This window comes from Acomys minous (genome assembly GCF_964271855.1).
Source record: "Acomys minous genome assembly, chromosome: 7".
NCBI classification, from domain to species: domain Eukaryota; kingdom Metazoa; phylum Chordata; class Mammalia; order Rodentia; family Muridae; genus Acomys; species Acomys minous.
In genome coordinates, this window is record NC_140488.1 from 66,012,561 (window position 1) to 66,034,817 (window position 22,257).

A 22,257-nucleotide genomic window follows, 5' to 3' on the forward strand; every position below is an offset into this window, starting at 1 on the left:
TGTCACTTTGTTCTCTTGACAGTGTCTCCTGCCTTACAGAACCTTCTCAGCCTCATGAGGTCCCATTTATTAATTGCTTACCTTAAGGCCTGGAATGTTGGTGTTCTGTTCAGGAAGTTATCTCCTGTGCCAGGCTCTTCCCGACTTTTTCTTCTAACTGATTTAGTGTCTCTGGTTTTATGTTGAGGTCTTTGATCCACTTGGATCAAAGTTTTGTGCATGGTGACAAGTATGGGTCCAATTGCATTTTTTTATACATAGACATCCAGTTAGACCAGGACCATTTGTTGAAGATGCTATCCTTTTTCCATTGAATGGATTTGGTTTCTTTGTCAAAAATTAAGCGACCATATGTGTGTGGATTCACATCTGGGTCTCGATTGGATTCCACTGATCAACCAGCCTATTGCTGTGCCAGTACCATGCTGTTTTAATTACTGTTGCTTTATAGTACAGCTTGAGATCAGGTATGGAGACTCCTCCAGAGCACCTTTTATTGTACAAGATTGTTTTAGCTATTCTTGGTTTTTTTTGTTTTTCCATATGAAATTGAGAATTAAACTTTCAATGTCTTTAAAAAATTGTATAGGTATTTTGATCGGGATTGCATTGAATATGTAAATTGCTTTTGGTAAGTTGGCCATTTTTACTACGTTAATTCTCCCAATCCACAAGCAAGGAAGATCATCTTCAATCCCTTTCTTCAGAGTTTTGAATTTTTTTTTCAAACAAGTCCTTCACTTGTTTGGTTAGAGTAACTCCTAAATATTTTATATTGCTTGTAGCTAATGTGAAGGGTGTAGTTTTCCTAATTTCTTCCTCTGCATGATTGTCATTTATATATAGGAAGGCTACAGACTTTTTTGAGTTAATTTTGTATCCAGCCAATTTGCTGAAGTTGTTTATCAGCTGTAGGAGTTCTCTGGTGGAATTTTGGGGGTCACTTATGTAGACTATCATATCATCTGTAAATAGGGATAATTTGACTTCCTCCTTTCCCATTTGGATACTCTTGATCTCCTTTTGTTGTCTTATTACACTGGCTAGAACTTCCAGTACTATATTGAAGAGATATGGAGAGAGTGGGCAGCCTTGTCTTGTTCCCGATTTTAGAGGAATTTCCTTGAGTATCTCACCACTTAATTTGGTTTTGGCTATTGGCTTGCCTAGCATAAAGTTTCAGGTCTTTTAGTCCTTTCTTAGCTTTTCACTGAGTCCTTGTGCTTATTTACCAATTCCTCTGAGTTAAAAGCTATGTTATAATATTTTAATTTGTCTGAGTCTTACTCTTACTTCTTGAGGAGCTATTAGTTATTCTGTTCTAGTCCTTAATCTACCTTTTTGTGGATCAGCATTCTCCATGAGATTTTCATAACCATTGCCCACAGTTTCCCCCCATTTCTTCTAGCCTGAGAGCTCACCTGTACCACTTTTGGATATCTGAACATCCAATTCATAAATGAAGAGACCAATCCCTCAAACAGCTCCAGACACATTACAGTAATGAAAAAAGTTCAATCACATTAAGTCTACTTCTTGTTCACAGAAGAGACTAGGGATTGGGCCAAAACTGCCTTCAAGTCATGTAGTGTCACACTAAAAAATAGTTCTAAAAATGATCAATAAAAATGCCATACACTTTACAAGTACTTTCACCATGACATTTTCTTAGGCATTTGCTTGCTTAGCTGCTGTAGGTTTTTCCAGGGCTTTTATAGCTGCCACAATGCTGTTTTAGTCCTTCACTATTTGCTTTTCATTTTTGCATGTTTGTTTTGACATAGGGACCCAACATATAGTCTGCTGGCTTCAAACTGCCTATCTAAGCTTGTCTTAGTCTTGTAATCCTCTTGCCTCAGACTCCCAACTTCTGGTTATGTGCTCTCACCTCCATGAAATTAGTTGTCTATTTAATATTGCCTTGGCAGAGCTTCCTAGTTCTTATTGTTGCTAACTTCAATCTGTGGTTTGTTTTCAAATTAGAGTTACTACATTTGAGCATATAAAGTTAGTGCAGCAAACAGCTATGGTGTTTAACACAAAACAAAACTCCTGTATTTGGCTTCAACAAAGAACTGTGTATGAAGGAGAGATATGGTAAAAACACTAATATAGCCCTCCAAAAATAGTAGTTTACTAACAACAATGGATCTTCTATTGCTGCCTAGAGCTCTGATATAATATCCATGTCATAAAATTACTTCATTTCTGTTATAGAAAGATATTGAAGACTTATTGCTAACATTTGGTAGGTATATTTTCTGAAATTAGTAATGAATATTTATATTTTCTCAAAATTTTTGTTACCAAACTTAGTTATTAAAATGTTATGGAGGGTTTAATTTTTAATTTGTAATTAGACACTTCCCAGTGATTTTGAATCAGAAAAAATATTTCCAGATAAAAATTTATATGATTTTACTTATAAGTTTGCATTATTCTATAGCCAGTATCTCAAGAATTAGAAATAAAATTAGAAGTATCTTAAATGTTATATCCCAGGAACTTTTCTAATTTTAATTTTTTTATCTTATTTTTGTAGCTCATAAAATTTAACTACTAAAATCATATACAAATAAATTCAAATTAGCATCTTGCTTGTCAAGTGTAATAATTTTGGTGGGCTCATAACTTTTCTAAACATAAAATTTCCTAATTTTTTAATGAGAAAACTTAATGAAAACTTAAACTTAATCGATAAAAAGATTTGTATACCTAAAACATCAATTACTTATCCCAAAATGATAATATTAAAAAAATAATTTGTAAAACTAATCTACTTCTCAAAGCCCGAATAAAGACTTGGTAGGGCGAAGAGTGGGGAAAAAGTATATATGCAGACAGACATTCTTTCTTCTTTGCTTCAAGGCAACTCATGCTCAAAAAGACAAATGCCTAATGGTCTTTCTTATGTGTTTCCTAGCCTCTAACTGTTAAATATGTGTATACAGGAGGGCTTAAATTATGGTTAAAGTTGGAAGCTACAAAAGACCTCATGATACAGGGACGAAGTGGGGCTTTAAGGAAGGGAGTGAGGAAGACAATAGAATAAAATGAAATTGAGAATAGTGGCAGTGAAAGAGTGCATAAGGGAAAGGGTGGGTAGGAATATAAGGATGGAGTGGATAAGAGAGCAATCAACAAAAATGTAAAATATATAAAATGCCAGAAGCAATTTCCTCTTATATCCCCATGTTCTTACTCTATAAAAGTCTTTTGAATATTGTCATGCTTAGCTTTTTGTTGAGATCCAGAAAGTCATAGCAAGTGAACAATGAAGGTTCTAATCAATTCAATTAATTAGAAAGTATTTATTGGCTTCCTATCACATGCCCAACAGTATTCTTATGTTATAAATCTGGTACTCTTAAAAAAAAAAAGAACTCTAGGAAAGCACAAATTAAGCATTGTAATTGGCAGGCACTGGTGCTTAGCTAATACCAGAACAATTGAAAGAAAGCTAAAACAATGATTTATGAATTTCTTACAGTCAAGAGACAGTTATTGGCTAATTGTTTCAGTTAATCAAATTACATTTAATGAAATGCTAATTAATAAAAATTCAATTTTCCTAACTCATATAAAATGAAACATATTTCAGGTAGTAGCTTCAGTCTACTCATAATATGATTTAAAAATTTAAAATTAGGGTATCCAGCATGTATATACAATTCTTTACAGATGTCATAGTTAGGATCTATTGCTGTGATAAAGACCATGGTCTAAATCACTGGGGTGAAGAAAGAGACTATTTGGCTACACTTCTACACCACAATCCCGTCACTAAGGAAAGTCTGGGCAAGAACTCCAGCAAGAACCTAGATGCAGAAACAGAAGCAGAGACCATGAAGGGATGCTGGTTAGTGGCTTGTTCCTCCTGACTTATTCAATTTTCTTTCTTTCTTTCTTTCTTCCTTCCTTCCTTCCTTTCTTTCTTTCCTTCCTTCCTTCCTTCCTTCCTTCCTTCCTTCTTTCTTTTTCTTTGGGTACAACATTTGGGTCCAAAGCTAAACTTTGTAATTTTTTTGTTTTTTCATTAATTAACATTTATTTACTTTACATCCTGATCTGAACTTTCAGACCTTCCCTCCTCTCCTACTAGTCCCTCCCTGTCATCTCATCTTCCCCTTTTCTCCTCAGAGAAGGACAGACCATCCATGGATATCACCCCACCTTGGCATAATACCCTGGGACCATCTGCTCATCGATAGCATCACCCACAATGAATTACCTCCCTATCAAAAATTAATCAAGAAAATGCCCTACAGGATTGCCTACAGGCCAATCTCGTGGAGGCATTTTCTCAATTGAGGTTCTCTCTTCTGAGATCACTTTAGCTTGTGTCAACTTGACAAAACTAGCACAATTGACCTCTTGTCAACTTGACATACACAAAAAGACAGATCACTATTAAACCATAAGCTGTTCTTTCCTGTTTGTCTCCAAAATGTCATGTTACTATTAATAGTGAAACATAAAACATAGTATAACTTTAAAAGTTCCAGTCTTCATTTTTTTTTGACAATTTAAAAGCCAAGTTCTCTTTGAAAACTCAGTGTCTCTTTAAAATTTCAAACACTCTAAAATATTCAAGGTCCCATAACTATGGGTTCCCCAAAATAAGAAAACAATCTAAATACTTTATTGTTCTAAGAGGGAAGAAAAAATGCATAGTCACAATCAAAGCAAAACAAAACCACCATCCAGAAGTGTAAAACAAATCTTTCAGCTGAATGTCATACTTCTAGAATTCTCTTAGATTCTTCTGATCTGCAAAAGCTAGGCAGCTCCATTTCTCTAGTTCTGCCATCCACAATACACATAGCTCAAATGATAGGTTCAAGTTGGCTTCGTGGTACTGCTGCAAAACCTTTATCCAAGTTCTGTGGAGCCCAGGCCATGCAAGTGATAATTTGAGTTGCAAACATACAGGTTTTGGTCAGCTAGGGCTGAAAAATCAGTAATGATTAACAACAGAACAGCACTATTATAATGAAACCTTTTCTATGCTGGGACAAATCATCTGGCTGGTTTAGACTGAGAAATCAGCTATGATTAATAAAAGACCAGCATCATTGAGACACAGTCTAGCAATTGAATGGCCTGGATAGTTTTTGAAGGATTCTCAAAAACTTCACTCTAACTAAACCTTAAGCACCCAGGCTTCCATTCTCTGCATCTTTTTCAGTATTATCTTTTAAACTACCACAGATCAGCTCATTATGTTTTGGGTAATAAATCACTTTTCCAGCCCAACATCACAAAAAATATCATAATATTCCCAAGACTAACATGGTCAGGTGTGTCACAGTGATACCCCATCATAAAACACCATTATAAAAGTGACTTGGGGAAAAAAGGTTTATTTAGCTTACACTTCCACATCACAATACATTCTTGAGGGAATTTGGTCCAGGAACACAAGCTGGAACCTGGAGGCAGGAACTGAAGCATAAACCATGGAGAAATGTTGCCTACCGACTTGCTCTCCATGGTTTGCTTTTTTTTTTTTTTTTTTAGTTTATTTTTTCTTTTATTGCGTTTTTACTTTTACATATACATTTATATTATTACACACACACACACACACACACACACACACACACACACATATATATATATATATATATATATATATATATATATATATAACTACATACAGCAAGAAGGACCATGAACCAATGATGAATTATATAAATGTTATATTCATAGTATTTTTCCTATTTGTATTTGGCAACCTAGGAGAAAACATCTTTCCTATCGTGGTGAGTTTGGAATTCTGAATGTAAATCAATATCTATCATATCTCTTAATCAACTTAAAACATCTACTACACCTGAAAACATCTTATCCCCTAAACAACTAAGCTTAATTGTAGAACTAATATATCTGGTCTTCAATCCCATCAGAGACTTGAGAAGCAATGAAATTAGTTATCTGAGTAAACAGGAAATGCAAGTTAGCAGCTTCCAAAATGACAAAATGACAGACAGTTTGCTGCCTGAACAGTCATCCAGAACTCTCTATAACATTGGAGCATCTTCTTCAGCCTTCTGGCCCAGTATATCTGAAGACATATTTGTGAGGCAGGAACTATTGAGGACTTACTTGCCCTGTCTTCACAGAATTTGGCCGTGGACTCTGCCTTCATCCATGCTTGCCCATTTTTAGGCAGAATTCTGTCTCTAGCAGACACGAGGATATTTTGCCCAGTGGCTTGTTTGCCCCATTAAAGCCATCTCTCTCCATAAGGAGGTTCTTCGATGCTCATCATCTTCTTTGAAGTAGGCTGGGTGTTGCCAGGAGTTAACCTGTCTCATTGTCAAAAGATCCTTAAAATAATAAAAACATCTTTAAATGTTATATTCTGTATGTCTCTAAGGATTTTGAAGACCTTATCTAACTATTTTGACTTTTTTTATTAATTTATTCATATTACATCTCGATTGTTAGCCCTTCCCCTGTTTCCTCCCATTCTTCCCTCCCTCCCACTTTCCCCCTTCTCCCCTCCCCTATGTCTGTGATTGAGGGAGACCTCCTCCCCCTATATATGCTCTTAGGATATCGAGTCTCTTCTTGGTAACTTGCTATCCCTCCTCTGAGTGCCGTCAGGCCTCCCTATCCAGGGGACATGATCAGAAAAGGGGCACCAGAGTTCGTCTAGCTATAGAGCCTAGGGTGTATATTCTTGTGATGAAAATAGACTAGTAATTGAAATGGCCATGAGTTGATCAACTGACAATTAACTTGTATAACTTACTTATCCTAAACAGCCTAAAAATCACTTTAAAAATATTAGAAGTAAACCTTGTCTTCTAACTGAGTTGTATGAGTATACTATCTCATATTAGAGTACACATATATTTAATGTGTGAACAATAATCTTGAATTTGAATTCTATACCAATGTATCAAAATAGATCTTATTTTGCATCAATATACAAAATTCTATATCCATGAATTAAAAATAATCTTGTTTGTGAGTAACAGTTAAGGCCTAAAGTGGAGAAGTAGATTCAATAAACTACTTGTTGTACTGTCATCCTTATATATTCCTATATTCCTCCTTCTTTCTTTTCAACCCCTATCTCCACACCTAGGAAAGAAAGATAAAGGAAAAGAGAGAAATTCCTGAGTCCAATCTCATTTTCTCTCTAAATACGACCAATAGTAACTTATAACCAACTCCCAATAAAATAAACCTCCATATCCCAAGAAAACAATCAAAACCCCACCTTAAGGGAAATGGGGTGTCATTCTCTTTTTAAGGCTTCTTCTGGCTGATTTGAGACCAATAATACCTTGGTAGGGGCCCAAATACATTTGGAGAAAATGTTTAAACAAGCTAGGAATAACATTAGTGGTCCAGTCTCTAAATGATGAGAAATTACAGTCCTGTGTGGGACAGACTGAAATGCTGCACCAATTGGGATCACAAGCTTTCTTTGAAGCTGTCCTGGTAGCTGACTTGTTCAGATAAGGAACAACAACTGAAGCAGTTGGTGCTGGAACATGAAGGATGCAGGATGCCCGTGTCCAGTATGCGGAGAGAAATGATTCATGTCAGGTCTGATCCAATGTCAGTGTCCATGTCTGGTTCTTTTGTTCTGAAGACATATAATTTCTCACAAGCATTATACAGTCCTAACATTATAAAAGTATGAGGTTTACAGGATGCACAGAACAATTAAGGCTAATTCTCTGCTCTTTGTATGAGCAGAAGAAAGACATCTGTAAATCTTCATTCATACCATGTGAAGAGTGGCATCTAATAGTAATTCATAGGGATTCTGTAGCCAACAAGAAGCCTTGTCTATGTATATTTATATCTCTGCCAGTCTCAGAGCTATTCCTATGTAGTGCAACTAGCAATATAAGTTACCTGCTTGTTCTGCAGTTTGAGTTCTTAGCATCTCAATTGAATCCTTTCCCTCATCCCCTTTCTATACCCCTCCCTTTCATATCCTCTCTCTCTCCCTCCTCTAGTCCTCAGAAAGCAAAACAATACTCTCCTAAAATCTGACCTCTATCTATCAAGAACAGAGAATTCTTAACAAGGAATATTGAATGGCTGAGAAACAAATGCTCAGCACCCCTAGTCATTAAGGAAATGCAAATAAAAAAGACTCTGAGATTCCATCTTACACCTATCAGAATAGCTAAGATAAAAAAAAAAATCAAGTGACAGTACATGCTGGTAAGGATGTGGAGAAAGGGGAACACTCCGCCATTGCTGGTAGAGTGCAAACTTGTACCACTGCTTTGGAACTTAATCTGGCGTTTTCTCAGAAAATTGGGAATAGTGCTACCTAAAGACCCTCTTATTCCACTTCTGGGCATATACCTGAAAGATTCTCCACTATACAACAAGGACATTTGCTCACTTATGTTCATAGCCTAGATGTCCCTCAACCAAAGGATGGATAGAGAAACTGTGGTACATTTACACAGAGGAATAGTATTCAGCTATCAAAAACAAGGATAGCTTGAAATTTGCAGGCAAATGGATGGAACTAGAAATGATCATCCTGAGTGAGGTAACCCAGACCCAGAAAGATATGCATGGTATACACTCACTTATAAGTGGATATTAACCCAACATAGATGTCCTCTGAGAGATTCTACACAGTGAGTGACCAAGAGAGATGCTGGGATTTGCAACATGACTCTGGGAGAAGAACTGCAAATTATATGCAAGAGTTGTGGGATGGAGGGTCCTGGAGAGAGCAAGAGCCCCACAGGGAAACCACTGGAGCCTATGGATTGGGACATGGGGGTGGGCTGTATGTTCTGATGCACCAAGTACAGTGCATGCAGAGAACCCCCTGCTCAGATGATCTACTGCCAATTCCACATGGGGAAGGGGGGATACTGCTGCTGAACCTCTGGCATGCCCTTGGGTGCCCATGTTTTGGTCTCTGCCCCTAGGCAAGATGGCCTTGCTGGCACACAGAGGATAATGATGCAGTCTATCCTGGTGAGACCTAATAGACTGTCACCGGACATTTGGGGTGAGAGGGCCCTCCTGTTGGAGGTCTGGGGTAGGGGAATGGACAGAGGAAGGAGGGAGGGTGGTTTTTTATATATATAGAATTCAGAACGGTGGGCCCAGGAGAAGCACCACCCACAGTGATCTAGGGCCTCCCATACCAACCTTAATCAAGAACATGCACATAGTCTTGTCTACAGACCAATCTTTTGGAGTCATTTTCTCAATTGAACTTTCTTCTTTTCAGATGACTAACCTGGGTCAAGTTAACAAAACACTAACAAACAGAATAACTAAATTACTTTTAGAATCAAGTTAATGCTTTTAACATGTGATTCCTGTGTTACTTTTTATAAGATCTAGATTCTCTAAAAGGAAACAATGTTTAAATTTAAAATCTATTTTTTTATTAATTTATTCTTGTTACATCTCAATGGTTATCCCATCCCTTGTATCCTCCCATTCTTCCCTCCCTCCCATTTTCCCCTTACTCCCCTCCCCTATGACTGTTCCTGAGGGGGATTACCTCCCCCTGTATATGCTCATAGGGTATCAAGTCTCTTCTTGGTAACCTGCTGTCCTTCCTCTGAGTGCCACCAGGTCTTCCCCTCCAGGGGACATGGTCAAATGTGAGGCACCAGAGTACGTGAGAAAGTCATATCCCACTCTCCACTCAACTGTGGAGAGTGTTCTGACCATTGGCTAGATCTGGGTAGGGGTTTAAAGTTTTATGGCCTGTATTGTCCTTGGCTGCTGCCTTAGTTTGAGCGGGACCCCTGTGCCCAAATCTGCCTATCATAATGTTCTACTTGTAGGCTTCTAGGACCCTCTGGATCCTTCTACTTTGCTATTCTGGATAAAGAAACTGTGCTGCATATACACTATGGAATACTACTCAGCTATTAAAAACAAGGAATTCCCGAAATTTGTGGATAAATGGATTGAGCTAGAAATGATCATAATGAGTGAGTTAACCCAGAAGCAGAAAGACTCAAATGATATATACTCACTTATAGCTGCATACTAGCCCAAGGGGCATGTCCCACGAAAGCCTTCACTTACCAGGAAACTGGGACAGAGGGGAGCACATCCTAATGGGACTCTAGATAAAACCTATTTTTAAAAATCATTATTAAAATTCCTTTAAGTAATCCATAAAAATTAACCCTTTTACATAGCTTCTTATGGATGTACACCCATGAAAAATAGTAACTAATGTATATTTAATATATTGGAATACATCATTAGTTTCAAGCGTAATTGTGATTTTACATGCAATGTGTGTTACATTTGCATTCACTATGCTCATAAACACACACAATCTAGTTCCATTTTGTATACAAGCAATTATGTTGTTTTCTAATATATCATTCTTAGCCATAAGACACATATTTCTATCATTTCCTTGTAATAAACTTGTAATTCTTGGTTGGATTGGATAGGTTGGACTGTCTAGAAAGTAGCTCTATAGCGATCATTTAAAAAGGGCCATTGTCATCTCCCAAGCATCCAATTATTTTCTGTCTCATATATAAGATCTGTCTTTGGGTGTAGGTATTTTTTGCATTTTTCTTCTTTCTTACTTCCCCTATCTTAGTTTCAAGCCTGGATTTCCTCCTGTACAAATTCATAGAAAATTTTCTCTACTTCTTATACATGCACAGTCATATTAAACTTCCTAATATATAAAAATACGGTTCTATCACATAACAGGTGTACCTCAGAAATATCATGAGCTCCATATTTTCTCAGCATTTGGTTGAACTGCATATGGCATTGCTCACTTCCACAAAGTGCCCTTCGCTTACCATTGTATCACTAGTTGAACTGACGTTTCCTCAGACACAGCTCTCCTTTTATGCCATGGTGGTGATGCTATTCCTTTTTCCTGGAACGTCTTTTTTAGTTCTATCAAAGTTCTCACCTTTTTAGATTCAGCTGAGATATCAACACACAAGTGAGTATAATTTTGCCATACTTTGAACTCCTATTACTTTACTTATTGGAAAACTATTCTAATTCTTATTATAGTTTTCTTTGTATTAAAATCTTTCATGTCCCTGTCTTTTCTTTTCCTTCCAAATAATAGTTCTTTCCCTACAGGAAATTAGGTTTTACCTATCATTTTATTTCTTGCAATGGTTAAAATGGCATCTCATATAGGAGAGATACCTGATAGACATTTGAACGGAATTTAAATTAGATACCTTGAAAAGTTATATCTACTTATTTTAATAATGTTCAATTTGTCAAAAAGTTTTTGAAGTCTTTTACAATTGTTTTAAGAACCTGTGGGATTCTTTTAAATGCTTTTAGTGATGACAAATCATCACTAAAACTTGATTTTGGAAAATAGAATTCATTCTGAGCCACATTTAGTGAATAGTATGAATGTTTAATCTAGGGCGTATTTTTTAGTTACAATAAAAGGTGTGTGAACTAATGAGACAGAATCTTTGGATGAGGCATGAACTGACATTTCCAAGTTTCCCAAATGCTTTCAACAATGACAACATTATTGTAATGAGTTTATAATATCCGAAATTTTCTAGTTTGAAACATAGAGCACTCATTTGGCTGTGTAAGTTCTGAAATATTTGTTAGATCCACTTCTACTCCTTGTAACTTAATTTCATAAGTTTCTAAATCAGGTTGCTTTTGTGTAAAAGTAAAACTTATGGTACATTTCCTTTGAGTGCTATGTTTTATAGTATCTAGTAAGTGAGAATCCTGTCTTCAATCTGGTACCAAAAAAGACTCCCCAAAGTTAAAGGAATGTTTATCTGTAGCATCAGTCAATGTTTTCTACAATCTAGCTATTTTGGTTAGCGGTTCTTTGTGTTGTGCTAGAAGTGTAAGGAATTAAAAGTATGTTACAGTGATTTACATTTAGAGTTTTAGACGTACCAAAACAGGAAAGATGTTTTCATCAAGGCTGCCAAATACAAATAGTCAAAACACTATGACTGTTCCTGATTGTTTCATGGTTCTCCTTGCTATAGGTAGTTTATTGTAGGTATGTGTAATAATATAAATGTATATTTAAAAAATAAAACATATTTAATAAATTAAATAAATAAACTAGAGTACAGTAGATTTTAGCTGAATATAAAATTTTAGTATCATCTAACATAGTTTATAGTTTGGGATTCTGTTTTATCCATAATTGTTTTGCATACTATACTTGTTTTCTAGAAGCTCTATGTAACTACTTTTAAAATATTCTTACTAAAAGGAATATGTGAAGTGATAATTCAAAATAATTGAATATCTCCATTTATATGGAACATATGATGTGATTATTTTAGTTAAAACAAAAAGTCAATTATTCATACTTTGCCATGCCTTCAGCATTCAGCTAGTCGCCATTTTATTATACATTGAGTGAAATTATTTTACATTGAATAAAAATACTTGCACTGATCTTGGGTCAAGCTCACATATTCGTTATATGGAGAACTGAAGTAAGTATATTCTTAGATCTAATCATTACTCTGTTCCATTTGTAAAAGTAAAAGTCTCTCAACATTTAGAGACAGTATTAACAAGTATTTACTGAAATATGAAATACTTGTATACTATGGAAGATGAATTTGTTCATGATTGCAACATTACAAATCTTAATTATCAACATTAAACATTGAAATGCATCTCTAAAAGAACAGATTTTACTAGACACATTTTTATCTAGAGAGTTTTGATGTATGGATGATATAGCTTAAAAATTTGCCTTTGCTACTTTTTACAGTCATGCATTATTTATACAAAAATGTCATCCTTTAGATCAGTGGTCCTTTAAAATCTACATTTTACCATTCTGTGATAAAAGGTGGAAAACATAGCAAGATATGTATTTAATGAGGATATAGTTTAGAAAACAGTGTTTCAGTGATTTGTACTGAATTCCTATGGTTCATATTAAGAAGGTGACTGTAATAATATTTATATTAGTAGGTGCTGAGTATTCAGAGTAAATACAAGTAGTGCCATCTCTTGTTTTGTGATGATGTGCTATTTAAAAAGTTCTTTTTGCTTAATCCACATGGCATTAAATTTTTAAAAATAATTTTGTTTCCTTCACTTTCTCTTCAATCTTGTTGTGAGGATTGAATGTGGGGAGAGCAGGTGGTGGGGTGGGGTGGGGTGGGGTGTGGACAGAGGGTTTGCAGAGAGAAGAGAAACCACAGGCGGGGGTATCTCTGTGACAAGCTAGAGACCTGCAACAGAGTAGGCTTTTGGAATATATGGAAGTGACTCTAGCTGAGACTCCTAGTAGTAGGGGTCATGGAGACTGAAGAGACAGCCCTCTAACCAGACAGGACTCCTAATGGAGAGAGGGGAACACTAACCCAACCATAAAAACTTCAACCCAAAATTTACTCTGCCTACAAGTTGTGCAGGGACAAAAATAAAGCAGAGAGTGAGGAAATGTCCAACCAATGCCTGGCTCAACCTGAGACCCACCCCATGGAAGACAGACAATCTGACACTATTAATGACACTCTGCTATGCTTGCAGACAGGAGTCTAGCTTAGCTGTCCTTTGAGAGGCTCCACCCAGCAGCTGATGGAAACACAAACAGAGAGTCACAGTCAAACATTGGGTGGAGCACAAGAAGCCTTGTGGAAAAGTAGGGGAAAGGATTAAAGGACCTGTTGGTGACAGGAGCCTCACAAGACAACAGAGACAACTAAGCAGGGCCCAGAGGGGCTTGGAGAGACTGAAGCACCAACCAAGGACCATACATAGATTGGACCTCGAACCCCCTACACAGATGTAGCAGATTGGCAGCTCAGGCTTTATGTAGGTCTTCTAGTAAGGGGAGAGGGGTCTGTCTCTGACATGGATTCTGTTTCCTGCTTTTTGATCACTTCTCCCTGGAGGGCCTGTCTTGCCTGGCCACAGGAGAAAAGGAAGTGCTCAGTCCTGATGCAACTTGATGTGCTGGAGTGGGTTGGTGGGGGGTGCCTCCCTTTTCTGAGGAGTAGGGGAGGGGGAATTGGGGAAGAGGGAGGTACCAGGAGGAGAGGAGGGAGGGGGATACAATTGGGATGTAAAACAAATACATAAATAAATTAAAAAACAAAAAGTAAAAAATAATAATAATGTTATTTTCCACATACTTTCATATCCCTTACAGAGCTCACCAAACTTTTTTTCCTGAGGAAATTTTACACCAGTTCTCATATTTTTCTACAAGGGAAGGCTCTTTAAATCAGTAAAGAAAGAATGTCTTTGATTTGGAATATATCTAGTTATAGACCTATTTCTCTTCACATCATATAAAATGTTTTAGTGTTGCTCAACATTACAAGCAATGTTAATACATACTTACTAAGATTTCATTTGTTGTTTTCACAGATTTCAGGAAACCTTACTGTGCCTTGGATTACAGGGTGTTCTAGGAAAAGAGCAGTAAGTAATCTTTGGTTTAACACAACAAATGAGTTTTCTCTCATATTCTTAGTGGGAATATCATTGGATTTTTTATTTTTATACAACTAGAAAAACCTAGCTTTGATAAAGTGGAATTGTCTCAAAAAACATATTTCCAGATCATAAACTCTAATTTTCAAATGCAACTGTAATTAAAATCAAGAAATTAATATACTGAATATCCTGTGGGCAGGACATCTTTCTGTTTAAAAACAAATTTATATTTATATTTGCAGTTTTTTATAATGCAGTTTTTAAAACAAAAGAAACATCTAAATAAAAATTAAAGAAAATGGATTTATAAGTAAAAGAAAACATTTAAAGCAACTCATTAAAATATCTTAATTTTCTTCAGTTTAGTTAATCATACAATTTAATCTTAATAGACAATAAATATTTACTAATATACGTTACCATTGTTACAACAATTCAGTATTAAAAGTGATATGTCATTAATGTTTATAACTACTCTTAAGTTTGGAACTATATTTTCCCATGAAATCTCATTGAATTTTTCTGTATAGGATCCATAAAGCTATATCTAACAAAGTACACAGAATACTTAGTTGTAACTGGTACATAGAAAACTATAAAGCCATGAAAAATAAACAGACATTTAGAAAAGTAAATTAGTTACAAAAGGATTGGTAAGTTAGAGGACAAATGAAATTAAAGCTAGGACTTTAATATTTTGGACAATACTGTCCAGGTAGTTTACTTTTTTCTCTTCCCTATAAAATAGAGATACAATGCTAAAATTAATGTAAGACATTTCTGAAAGGTGGAAATAAGGTAAAATAAGGAGAGAATCCAGGGCATGGAGGAACCATAAGGTATATTTTGTCATTTAAGTAACAGCAAAAGCAGAAGGCCACCTGATTTAAATGAGTTATAACACTCAAACTAGCAACAGAAAAAGACAGCATTAATCCCTTCACCCTCCTCAAGACTTCCATAAATACGTTTGCTAGTTTGGTAAGGAAGGTCAACTAGAAAGATGCTCTTCCTGACACTTTACTGCCAGTGAGGTGCTCAACTTCCCAACTGAGCCTGCACTTACCTGATCTCCAAGAGACACCCTGAAAGAATGCTAAAGGAGGACTCTGAAACAGACTTGTCTGGGGAGCCTTTGTCTATGTCCTATACACTACACAGTTCTGTGTTCCACGATCGAGCCAGATTGCGAATCAACACTGTCAAGAGGAATTAAACCACCACAGGAAGTCCCAAATATGGTGAATCCATTTTTGTTTCTACACATAAGGGTCTATTGAGTAGCATTATCAAAAAGTTATCCTTACAAGAGCCTTGGTTTCCATCACTTTAGGTGGCACAAAGATTAGTAGAAATATCAATGATGACAGATCATATGAACATAGCATATAGAAATGAAAAAAATATCACTAAAACCTTGGTGAGTTTCCAGAGTTCTAAGGACATAGTGGCTCCAGAGATGCCCAGGGACAGGCAAAAAGTTAATAGAAGTCAGTCTACAGGCAGTGTCTGAGGTAAAGGGACAGCTAACTGGGGAAAGAAAGGGGTGTTGTTTTTCAAAGTTTCCTTAGGGTGGGTAAGTGTTGCACCACAAGGAATAGGTCTTGAGTCAGTTGACATTACCATATTAGGTTAAAATGTACTGTGTACTTAATGGTTTGGGGCTAAGTCAGATGTTTGCAAAGTTCCAAGCACATCTCAGGTTAAGGGCTGGATGGAAAAAAACACAGAACAAAGGTCCTAGATAATATATGACTTATCAACATGACAGTGCTCAGCCTGTTCTGGGCCTGGGAACCAGAGAAACTGAGTGTGTCCTTGCTCTGCTGAAGCCCTTTAATTTAGTACTTGGTTGTCTGTAAGGCTGGTTTCCAAGAGACATAGGTTTTCCTGCCATCTGATGTGACAAACGTGCAGGCGCCACCAGGCTTTCTAAGCCAAGCCTAAGTCGATATGTATCTATTAAAAAAAGATAAAACTGAAAGCCTAGGGAGATAATGGTCAAAATGCCCAGGGACCTGGTGAAATCCCTCAGTATACAAAAAAACAGAAACGTTGCAACACTAGTAATAAAAGGCCCTCTAATGAAGCAAACACAGAGGTGAGGCAGATTCTGGTATTATCTGTTAAAAACCTTCAATAAACAGGTCCACTTTATCATAAACAACAGATAATGAGTGTTGGTAGGGTAGCTCTTTTGGCACAGTGCTTGCTTGCCATGCACTAGGCACTGGCTTCAATCCCTAACGCTTAATAAAATAGTCTAAAGAAAGCATTACACATTAGCAGAGTAAAATAAAGTATAGTGTAGAAAAATACATCTATGGGGACTGACTTTCACAAGAACTCTGGTGCCCCATATTTGACCACGTCCCCTGGATGGGGAGGCCTGGTGGCACTCAGAGGAAGGATAGCAGGCTACCAAGAAGAGACTTGATACCCTATGAGCATATACAGGGGGAGGAGGTCCCCCTCAGGAACAGTCATAGGGGAGGGGAATAAGGGGAAAATGGGAGGGAGGGAGGAATGGGAGGATACAAGGGATGGGATAACCATTGAGATGTAATGTGAATAAATTAATAAAATATATTTTAAAAAGAAAAGAAAAAAATACATCTAACATAAACCACTTGCTAGTTGGCTCAGTATTGGCATGGAGATGAAAGACTATATAGTAAGTGAACTTGAGACCAGGTAAGTAGAATTTAAGGCAACCAAAAAAATAAAAAGGGGGGGGGGAGGAAATTTCAGAAGATTGAAGTGGGTTTATAGTGCATCTTAATTATAACTTAATAAATATTTAACAGTTTATTCCATTCGGTTACTGGTACACCTAAGTATTTTAATATTCGTTAAAACTCTAATACTCAAAATCGCTAACTCTCATGAAATATAAATACAGTTATAGTACATATAATTGTAATGTTGCCTTCAAATTGGCATGTCTAATAAGTGTAAATTACATATTTGATTTCAAAGATCTAGGGTGGTAATGCAAAAGTATCTCAATTTTTATATTGATTTTGATAAATTTCATTAAAACAGAGCATGAGATATTATGACTTAAAAATAAAGGTGTAAATAGAGTATGTGGCTTACTGGAAGAGCATGTGCCTAACATGCTCCAATAGCTATATTTTATCTTTGATGTCTTTGAATAGTTCAAATGCACAATGCAATATTATAAGAATAGGCACAGTGTATTTCCAGAGCATACTTAATTTTTAGTTATTTTACATACTTTTACTTTTAAAGGAAATGATTACATTTTGCAACATAATTTTTATAAACTTGTATACTGAAGCAGCTAGAATATCCATCTCATATATCTATCATTCTTGGTTTGGTTTTGTTTCAGAGATGTGGATTAGATTTAAGACCTGGAAAAGTTATAGGCAAATGCTCTACTGACTGAAGCATGTCCTTAGCTGGCCGTTTCTTTTCTGTGGTGATAGCATCTACAATCTATTCTCTAAGTAAATTCCCAATATATGATATAATTTATTGTATCTGTATTTATTTAAATAATGTTGGCCCTGAAAGATGCCTCTGCAGCTAAAGACACTTAGCTGACGTGCTTGACCATCTATTTGAGTTTGATTCTTAGATCCCACTTGGTGGAAGGAGAAAACCTACTCTTACAAAGTGTTCACATAAAGTCTGCGGCATGTACCATGCTGACATAGAAATTAATGAATGTAACTTAAAAGTTTAAATGATCTTTCTTATCTCTCCTTGCCTTTATGAGACTCTTCATACATATATTTGTTCACTGGGTGGTATCCCATAGTCCCCTTGCTCTTTTTTCATCCTTTGTTATTATTTCTTTTCTTTTTATCTTCCAACTGCATAATTTAAACACATATCTCCATGTTCATTGGTCTTTTCTTCTGCTTAAGTCTCCAGGTTAACTGTTCTGTTAATTTTTAGTTCTGTTATTACATGACTCAGCTCCTTAATTTCTAGTAACTAAAACCTAGTTGGTTCTTCATCATATTCATCTTGTTAATATCCTTCTTTTACTCATGCATTCTCTTCCCAGTTCAAACGCAGTGCTCACCTATGACTTTTGTAATTTGTTGAACTTCTTTGTCTGATAATTCATATCCTTTTTTTCTTTAAGGCTCCTTATTGGAGACTAATTTTGATTTGACTTGATTCTTTTCCTTATTATTCATAACCTTTATACATTTCAGTTGGTGTTTGTGTTTGGAAAAATAGCCCTTTCCTCCACACAGACTAATTTGCATAACCCACCTTTACCTAGAAACCTGGTTCAAGAGTCCAGGTGTCTGTTGTCAGCTTTTCCAAGTACACAGGATTGTTTGTCCAGGAACTGATAATTTGTCTTCCCCTGCTCCCTGCCTGTGTCACCTTGTCACAATAATTTTTCTATGGGAGATGTGAATAAATGTCCACTTACCCCATATACGGCACCACCAACAGAAGAAAGTATGATTTCACTGAAGTCTAACTTGAGTACCATGCTATGTAAGAAAAATATAAAAACATGTTTGTGTCTTCCCACAATGTCAGATTTTATTGAAAAAGTAATTTCAAGCAGTTTCAGTGGCAGCGGCTTGCCAAACATTCCCAATTTCTTGGTAACCCTTGTGAAGGGAACATGGGTTCTTATTTTCTAACATTTATTAATAATATTTACTTTTAGATCACACATCATACAGTAAATGCATCTGTCTGTCTGTATTTGTGTGTATGCGCACACCTGGGAATTGTTGCACAGTGACTTCAGTGTTCAAAGGGGCAAGGCATTTTGAAGAGGGCTGGGAAGCCGATATTGAGAAACAGCTGGGGACGTAAGAGCCTGTGTGCTGATAAGATAAAGAGCCAGAAGAGGCCTGCGGGCAAGAAGTTTCTGTCACGAGTCAGGCAGCTGCACGCACGTCAGAGATTTGAGAGGCAAACTGCTGAGTTGAGTCTAACTAGCAACAAAGGTGAAAAGGCAAGGACGCAGGGATGAATAGAAGTTATGTCAAGATGGATAAACAAGAGGACATGCAGACAGCATAAAGGACTGCAACATTTTAAAACGTATCCCCTTAGATTAAATTATTTTGCCCTCTTTTGTAAACCAGCCTTGATCTAAGGTAACACCTTCCTGGGCTAGCCTCCACACCCTAAATTTAGATAAGTAAAGAAAAGGCTAAAAGACAATGCAAAAAGGAAAGAGGAATGTCTGCCCTGAAATATAGCCTCCCTACTGGTCTTCTGGTTTTCTAGGCTTATAGGAGAATCTTGGTTTGGGTGTTGCCTATGATAAAGGATAGCTACCTGCTGCAGTAGGAGGCAGTTTATAATAGTTTTAGGATTAGATGTTAATTATGAGGGATCTTTGGAAGATATGGGGCCCTTCTTCTAAAATGGGAATATGATCATGGACAATAGCATATTTAGAATTATGTAGATACTTTATTGTTAATCTCTTGTGTAGAGTTATGTCATCTTAGTTCAGGAAGCTCAGAGGTTGTAAGATAATTCAGGTGAGGACCTCAACTCTGGAACTGAGTCTGAGGCAGCCATAGCGTACCCTGCTTAGGTGGTTCCTGCGTTTTAATGATGATCACATCTATTAACTATTGTAGGAACTAAAACCCCTTAAATGAGAGTCAGAAACATTAGGGAAAGGCTTAAAAACATAGTCTAGGCTACAAGATCCTTTTCTGGAGCTGGGAGGATTAATGCTCAGCGTTAAATGAAAGCCCATGAGGACACAAAGAGAGACCTGTGGCTTGCCAAGGATGAAGTAACACCACAGCGCCTGTCACCACTACTCTGAGCAGGTTTCGAAGACCACACTTAGGGTTTGCAGCAGGATGCGTCGCTCAAGCCCTGAGGGAAGGGAGAAGTGCTAAGGGAAGAGCGACAGAATGGCTGGCGCCACCTCCGCCTACTTAAAGATGGGTAGCTCTGAGGACGTGTTCTGGATTTCCTGGTTCTGCGGGCTCTGTGGTAATGAATTCTTCTGTGAGGTGGATGAAGACTACATCCAGGAGAAATTTAATCTTACTGAACTCAATGAGCAAGTGCCTCACTATCAACAAGCTCTAGACATGATCTTGGACCTGGAGCCTCACGAAGAGCGGGAAAACAATCCCAACCAGAGTGACCTGATTGAACAGGGAACGAAGATGCTTTATGGGTTGATCCATGCCTGCTACATCTTCACCAACTGAGGCATTGCTGGTAAAGTACCAGCAGAGAGACATTGGCTACTGTCCTCGCGTGTACTGTGAGAACCATCCCATGTTCCCCATCGGCCTCTCGGACATCCCAGGTGAGGCCATGGTGAAACACTACTGCCCCAAGTGCATGGGCGTGTACACACCCAAGTCATCGAGGCACCACCACATGGAAAGCGCCTACTTTGGCACTGGCTTCCCTCAAATGCCAGGAATGTGCATCTGGAATACTGCCTCAAGTGACCCACCAACCAGTTTGTGTGGCCAGGCTCTACAGTTTCAAGAGCCATCCAATGGCTTACCAGTTGCAGCTCCAAGCTGCCAGCAACTTCAAGAGCTCAGGCAAGAAGATTCACTGATCCCCCAACCCACCTCTCCCTCTGACACTACCATTCCTTTGCTGCCACCCTTTCAGGACATCTATGGTTTTTAGTTTAAATTAAAGGAATTGTTATTGTGTTGGGAGTATGAAATAAAGTGGAAGAAAAAAGGCCGTGAGAAAAAAAAAAGTATAGCCTAGTATCTCAGAAAAATTATGAGCAGCGTTTTGGGAAGCTGGTAAACAGGGAGATGAAGAGACATAGTTGTGTTTAGGGAAAGATATCTATATAGAGATATGTATGTAGTTTGTAGGAGAATTGCTTACATAGCTTTGAGTTAAAAACAGAAGATCATAGAAACTGGTGGGTTAAGAGAAGTTGTAGACAATGAAACACATAGATTTGAAGATGGAGGGCTTAATGAATCTCCACCGCTTAGGTCTTTTGGATGAAGAAATCAGTAACTAGTAGAACCTTAGGCAGGAAGGTCATTCTATAATTATTTTATCAAATTGTTTGGAAAAGTATTCAACTACTTGCATATCAGAAGTCACAATGCATATGATGTTGGATATTTTCACCAGCCTTTTCTGCAACTAATGATATGATTATGTGCTCTGTACTTAGGCTGGTCATGTGAGGGGTTGTATATTATTATTGATTTTATGCATGTTGAATCATCCATACATTTTTAGATGAAGCCAAATTAATCATGCTACATAAACTTTTAATACATTATTGAATTCAGTCTGCAAGTATTTTTATTAAGAAGTTTTGTACCTATTTTCATCAGAGATATTCTGTAATTTTTTCATTGAGTTTCGGTTTGGGTGTTGGGATAATACCGGATTGTAAAAACAATTTGGAAATATTATCTTAGTTTCTAGTTTCTAGAATGATTTGAGAAGTATAGGTGTCAGTTCTTCTTTGAAGATCTGGTAGAATTCTGTGCTGTATTCATTAGCCTTGGATATTTTTAAGTTGGAAATTTTTTCTTTTCTTTTTTAATATATTTTATTAATTTATTCATATTACATCTTAATTGTTGTCCCATCCCTTGTATCCTCCCATTCCTCCCTCCGTCCCTCCCCTTTTCCCTTTATTTCCCTCTCCTATGACTGTGAATGAGGAGGATCACCTCTCCCTGTGTATGCTCATAGGGTATCAAGTCTCTTCTTGGTAGCCTGCTATCCTTCCTCTGAGTGCCACCAGGCCTCCCCATCCAGGGGACGTGGTCAAATATGGTGCACCAGAGTTCATGTGGAAGTCAGTCCCTACTCTCCACTCGACTGTGGAGAATGTCCTGTCCATTGGCTAGA

The 22,257-nt window shown here is 37.0% G+C and overlaps 1 protein-coding gene and 1 pseudogene across 3 annotated transcripts in view; both read left to right on the forward strand.

Annotated features, from left to right (window-relative positions):
* HDX (highly divergent homeobox) overlaps window positions 1-22,257 on the forward strand; it is a 115,889-nt gene that overhangs the window by 36,627 nt on the left and 57,005 nt on the right. For both annotated transcript variants that reach the window (XM_084790750.1, XM_084790749.1), the window contains one exon: window positions 14,350-14,403. In XM_084790750.1, the coding sequence (XP_084646876.1) occupies window positions 14,350-14,403 (54 nt within the window). The remainder of the gene's footprint in view (window positions 1-14,349; window positions 14,404-22,257) is intronic.
* On the forward strand, window positions 19,815-21,108 carry LOC311602324 (casein kinase II subunit beta-like; annotated as a pseudogene). Its single transcript has one exon. The product of its transcript is annotated as a casein kinase II subunit beta-like (transcript).